The 6,600-nt window shown below is 47.5% G+C and overlaps 1 protein-coding gene across 1 annotated transcript in view; it reads right to left on the bottom strand.

The window, feature by feature from the left end:
* Positions 1–13: 13 nt before the first annotated feature.
* Positions 14–6,600, bottom strand: part of RNFT2 (ring finger protein, transmembrane 2) — a 53,085-nt gene continuing 46,498 nt past the window's right edge. Inside the window, exons 5-7 of the mRNA XM_023528248.1 lie at positions 6,523–6,588; positions 6,287–6,388; positions 14–153 (exon numbers count right to left, since the gene is read on the bottom strand). Of these exons, the coding sequence (XP_023384016.1) occupies positions 19–153; positions 6,287–6,388; positions 6,523–6,588 (303 nt within the window). The 3' untranslated portion in view covers positions 14–18. The remainder of the gene's footprint in view (positions 154–6,286; positions 6,389–6,522; positions 6,589–6,600) is intronic.

Genomic DNA, 6,600 nt, shown 5'->3' with positions numbered 1-6,600 from the left:
TGTGCCGCAGCTTCAGCCCTAATACACCTGGAAGTGTGCTGAAGTGGCCCCGTCCTTCCAGCAGCGCAGGGTGTCCACGGCAACGGAGCGACACAGCGGGCAGGTGCGCTCGCGGTCCAGCCAGAGGCAGAGGCACTCCTCACAGAACACGTGCTGTGGGGACAGCGACGAGTGCCACCAGAATCGCAACCCCCGAAGGCCCGCGACGCGCATGCCCACCTTGGTCTTGGGCTGCAGCGGTGAACAAAGCAGGTGATTCTTGCCCTCCCGGAGCTGGCACTCTAGTTGGGGAAGACAGCTGTCAAAATAACCTCTAAAATGTGGAGTGTGTCAGTTGTTTAGGGCCGAGATGGAAAAGCAGGGGTGTGCTGGGGGCGGGGGCGGGGGGCTGCAGTGTGAAACAGGGTGGCCTGGCAGCACTTCGCTGAGACACTGCCATCTGGGTCAGACCTGAAGGAGGGTGAAGAGTGAGCCCTGGTGATATCTGGGAAGAGAGTGCTCCAGGCAGAGGGAACAGTAATTGCAAAGGTCTTGAGGCAGGAGTGTGCCCGGTGTATGGAGAAATAGCAAGGAAGAGTGTGGCTGAGCATGGAGTGGTCCGTGCGAGGGGGAGATGAAGCCAGCGAGTTGATGGGGGTGGGGAGATGCAGACTGAACAGGGTCTTGTGGGCCACTGCGAGGACTCTGGCTTTTATTCTGAGGGAAGAGGGGAGCAACGGCAGGGCTTTGAGCAGAAGCATGACTTGATATGATTTTCATTTTTAAAAGACCCCTCTGGCAGCTGAGTGGAGACCAGACCGCAGGGGTCAAGGGAAATACCGCGAGACCAGAAACATGAACGGGTTCCACCGCTTTCCAACTATTACTTGGACGAGTGATTTAACTTCCCCGTGCCTCAGTTTCCTCATCTTTAAAATGGGGATAACAGTACTGTCTTCATAGGAAGATTAGCTAACATTAAAAGCACTCAGACGTCACGATCGAATGCAGGATGTGATTCCTGACTGGATCCTGGAGAGGAGAAAAATCCTAGCTACGAAGGATATTTTGAAGACAATTGGAGAAATTTGAACGTTGGTATTTTTTATCAATTTTAAATTTCCTGGGTGTGGTTATGGGAGAGAATGTCCTTGTTTTTAGGAGATGTATGCGGAAGTATTTAGGGATGAAGAATCAAAATGTCAGCAACTTATATTTGACAGGTTTAGGGGGGAAATTATATCAAGAAAGGCAAATGTGGTAAAATGTTAATGGTTTAACATTAATATTAATGTTAATGTGAACTAGATGAAAGACAAAGGTTGTTTATTCCACTATCTTTCAACTTTTCTGTAGATGTGACAATTTTTTTTAAATAAACTTATTTATTTAAATTAGTTTCAAGTATACAGAACATCAGTTAGACATCTATATTATTCGCAAAATGATTTCCTCAATTGCTCCCTCCCTCCCCTGGCCCTCCACTTAGTAGGTTTGAAATTTTTAAAAATAAAAAAGTTTGGGGAATATGTTAATATAAAAACTAAACAAAATGTTTTATTTTTTTAAAGTAATAAATAAATAAGGCAATTAGAACAACATCTGGTAAACAGCAAGTGTTCTGTAAGTGTTGGCTATGATACAGTAATAGTTACGATTATATTCTGTCTGTTTAGTATCTAATGGACGAGTTTGATCTGGGAAGGCTTCCTGGAGGAGGAGCCACTTGTGTTGAGACCTGGAGGATGCACAAGAGTAAAGAGGAGGGGTGGGGATAAAGTATTCCACTTTATACAAAGTGGATATGGGCTGGAGGGAAGAGCTGTATGAAGCTCCTGAGATGGGAAGGCATTTGAGGCACTCAGGGACAGCTACTGTGGCTACAGTGAGGTGGGCAGAGGGGTGTAGGGCAGAGGAGGTGAGCAGGCCACATAGAACTTGAAGGCCATGCCCAGATCCTGGTCTGAAGGGCAGGACCCAGGGGTCAGCGGGCCCAGCAGCTGCCCATGAGGGCACTGACTGTTGCTGTTGCATTCCCACTGCTCAGCCCTGAGCCTGCAGGGTAGGGGCTTTGTAAATGTAGCTGACAAATGAGTGTCAGATCAGAGGGGAGATTCTGGAGATCCCAGGATGATTAATAGCTGGTCTGTGCCCTTCAGGAGCTCAGTCACCTCCTCAGAGAAATAGGCAGGACAGAATCTGGTGCTAAAGTAAGAGAGTCAAAGAACACAGGTCTTCCCAGAGCCAGTCATGATCCTGGACCAACTCCGCATCCAGAGAAAGGGCTGAGCCCCTACAGAGGAAGGGGAAGGAGGGGCCCTTCCAGGCTGGGAGTGCAGGACGGGGTAGGTTTATGATCAGTGGGGAATGCAGGCCTCGCTGGGTTGTTAACGGTTGGTTCCCTGACTGTGTCCCCTGGAGCATGGAGTTGGGTGAGGAGTCCCTGGGGTTGGATGGGCTATTTCATTCTCACCCGCATTCCATCCGGACTCCTGGGGTTTTGCTCAAAGAATCAGAGCAGGTTCTCGGAGTTACAATAGAGCTACTATTTCCTCACCAAGTGTCTGTAAGGATGGAAACAGGTAAGGCCTATCACAGAGTATCAAGTGTGAGGCTCCTGGAAGCCCAAAATCAATAGGAATCCCCACTATCACGCCCTCTTTCTTTTATACCATCGACACTCAAAACAAACACACTCAGAGTGGCCAAGAACTGGAGGGCAGTTTGTTTTCTAATCACACTCTGATTCTTTTTGGCAGGGAGTCCTTTAAGCTGAGTTTGTGTTCAAAATGCCTTTTCTCTGACTCCCATGGCCTGGCAGGGGGCATGCCATAAATACTGTGGAGAGACTAACTGGGCAGGTGCGCTCTGGCTGAGCAGAGTGGTCTAACCTCTGGTCACGCTCAGTGTCTGCCTGACTAGTTTCAATGGACAATCTGCTTCCCAGGCCCTGGCTCTGGGGGGATGGGGCTTAGGGGGCGGGCGTGAGTTACACACTGATCTTAACTTGATGACCCTTGGAAGAGGAGACAAGATGTTCCTTTAGCCCAGTGGCTCTTCATCCATCTGTCCTTCTGTTCATCTATCTACTCGTCCATCCATCCATCCATCCATCCATCCACCCACCTACTCGCCTATTCACTCACCCACCTGTCCATCCATTTGCCCATCCATCCAGTTACCCACACATTTATACCTCTACCCACCTACCTTTGTACTTACCCACCCACCTCTTTACCTGGTCACCATCCATCTCCATCCCAATCATCCAATCATCCATCCATCCATCCATCTATCCTACTCCTTCCACCTCATTCCATTCAGCCCATTCCATTCATCTATCCATCACATTTCATCCAACCATCCATCAACTTCCCATCGATCCAATATTTACTAACTCTGCTGCTAAACAAGTTAGACGTGGTCACCACTCTCAAATTGCTTATAATTTGGCAAAGAGGAAAGAGACCTTACACAACCAGTTGCCTAGTTAACTATCTGGCTGAGATAGTTAAACTGTGGGATAAGTGCCATGAAGGAAAAACACAGAGATCTATGCAGCCATATAGCTGTGGGGAAGCAGAGTCAGGGAAGCCTTTATTGAGCAAGAAACATTTGACTCATTCATTCATTCATTCATTCATTCGTTCATTCAATGCATTTAGGAATTAATGAGGACTTTTCACCTACAGAGGTCATCTCTGCCATTCCGGGCCCGGCTCACAGCAGCAGAGCGAGACCAAGACATGTGTTCTGCCTGGCCACGTTTGGGGGCTTCAACCACCACTGGGTGTGGCTGTTGCTTCTAGATCTGGGAAGATGGTGTCGATCCCTCCCAAGAATTCTGGTCCAGCTATGGGAAGACAGCATGGTACCAGGAGAAGAATGAGAGAGAGACAAACAAGACTGAGGCTCGGAGAGATCGGCAGAAAGGAAGAAGAAAGACTTTCACCTTGACATCATGTTCAAATAATCGCTGCTACTGAGAAGGAAATACAGATGGCTCTGAAGCATATGAAAAGATGCTCAACTGTGCTCATAATTAGGGAAATGCAAATTAAAACTGCACCGAGATAGCGTGTGTCACCTGTCAGATTGGCGAAGCTCAGAAAAGGCTCGATAACGCCGTGTGTTGGTGGGGGTGGGGGGGGCGGAGCAAGAGGTCATGTCGCACGCCACTGGGAGCGTAAATGGATACACTCTTTATGGAGGGCAATTTAGCAGTATCTGTCAAAACGGTACAGCCTATGACCTAGTAATTCCACCACTAGGAATTTATCCTACCAAGGGCTCGCACACGTGTGAAATGGAAGGCGTGCCAATAACGGCTAATATTTATTGAACCCCAACCACGTGCCAGGCGTAGTTCTCAATGCTTCAGTTGAATTAACTCATTTAACCCACACGTTGGGCCCAGGCAGGTGCTAATAGATCTCTCGGTTTCTGACCTCTCGTGACGGGACACATTTGTAATAACAGAAGATTATAAGCTACTAAATGCCCACTGAGAAGAGAATGGTTAAACAAATTGTCGTCTAGACATAAAATGACATGACATGCAAATAAGGAACAATTACTTAAGACAGAGTTTCAAGTCAAAAAGGGAAGGTGTAGATTGCAGCTTGGGTAGAATGTGCTATGACTTACGCCTTTTTGAAAAAGACATGTTCACGTGTGTGTGTGTGTGTGTGTGTGTGTGTGTGTGTATGTGTGTGTTTAAATTTTATAAAGCGTCTCTGGAAAGATAAAGGAAACTGGTAACAATGGTTGCCTGTGTTGGTATGTGTGTGTGTGTGTGTGTATGTGTGTGTTTAAATTTTATAAAGCGTCTCTGGAAAGATAAAGGAAACTGGTAACAATGGTTGCCTGTGTTGGTATTTAGGGGACTGGGGAGCTGGGGACAAGGGTAGGAGGTCTGCCATCACTTTCTTTTTATAGCTTTAAAACATTTTTTAATTGAAAGTTTTATTTTAAAATAATTTTAGACTGACAGGAGTTGCAGTTAGTACAGAAAGTCCTCATATACCCCTCATCCGGTTTTACTTCCCCCTAATATTATGACCTGGCATTCCCACGTACACTTGTCACACTGACACGTTGCTATTGACTAAACTCCAGACTTTGTTTGGATTTCATCAGCCTGGTTTTCCTACCCATGTCCTTGCTCTGTTGCAGGATCCGAACCGGGTTCTGCATGGCTTTTAGTCGTCACGACTCCTCACTCATGAATTCCTTAGTCTGAATTTTGAATCGTGCAAATATATTCTCAATTTTAAAATAAATAAGATTAAAAAATGAAAAAAAAAAATGAACCTCCTAAAATCTCCAAACAGCAAAAACAGAAAAAATTTTGCTGATGCCAGAAAAGACCCTACCTCCTGTCTTCTCACCCCTGGAAGGTGGTGGCAGGGTGGAGCCATATGCTCTCCCATTCCTTCTAGTCTGCAGGCTATGCCTCCTCCAAAAAGCCTTTCCAACCAGGAGCTCATCGCTCTCTATCCTGGCCCCCCTGGGACGCTAGCGGCATGAATCTCTCTTACACAGCACTTATCACCGCCTGCCTTGTTTCATAGTTATTTATGTATGTGTCTGTCTCCCCAAGGAGACCGTGGGCTTCCAGGAGAGGGGACAGGGTCTGCGTGCCCTCTGCCTCCCCTCTCCGGTGTCTGATAGGATGCTTGACTCATACACATTTGCTAAATTGACATCTTAGCCCCCGATGTCAGGAGGAAGAGGAGGGGAGGGCTACATTTAGGAGGTTAGGAGGGGCTGATCAGTACTTATCGCTATGGGTTTGTGACTCACAACTAATAATAAAAACAAATGGTGATAATAATTATAACGATAATAAAAATAATTTTTATGGCTGAATATCTTAAATTTAGCTCTTTCAGAGATGCTTTCATTTAAGCCTAGTAACAACTTTACAAAGTAGGCATTATTGTGATACCCATTTTATAGATGAGACAAACCGAGGCTCAGGGAGATGGAGTGATCCGCCCAGGCACCAGAGTGCTGCTGGGATTCACACTCAGGATATCCTGACACGACACCACATAGAATTTTTCATTTTTGACATTTTACTAATGAAACCGTGGCTCAGAGAGGTGAAGAAACCTGGCATCCAGCTCGTAAGAGGCAGAGCTGAGATTTGAACCCGGGTCTGGCTGACTCCAGTCCTGACCACACTGCTCCCAAAGATGAATCCCAGAACCCCGAGGTCTGATCAAGGGACAGGTTCTGCATGGGGTGGAGCCTGCCGGTCCCCCAGCCTCAGCCTCCGAGGGCCCCACCCAGCCCTGCTCACCTGGCACATAAGGATCAGAGGTTCCCGGAACTCGGCCTGGCAGATGGCACAGATATCGCCGGCTTCTGTGCATTGCTGCCCAGTGGCCCGGACTCCGTAATTCTGTTTGTGGGGAGGGAGAGAGACAAACACAGCTGCGGCCCCTCACTGGAGCGATACCCTCAGAAGCATGCCGAGATCGGTTCCCGGCTTCTGGTTCCTGTGACTTCGGCTAGGACTGCGTGAAGCCAACTCACCTGAGAGGTGCAGAGAAGCTTCAGGGCTTTCCTAACTCCACCCACACGGCCACAGATGTCGAAGGACTGAAAGGAGAG

The sequence above is a fragment of the Pteropus vampyrus genome, unplaced genomic scaffold, assembly GCF_000151845.1.
Source record: "Pteropus vampyrus isolate Shadow unplaced genomic scaffold, Pvam_2.0 Scaffold23, whole genome shotgun sequence".
Lineage (NCBI taxonomy): Eukaryota > Metazoa > Chordata > Mammalia > Chiroptera > Pteropodidae > Pteropus > Pteropus vampyrus.
This window is presented reverse-complemented; position numbering and strand designations above follow the sequence as displayed.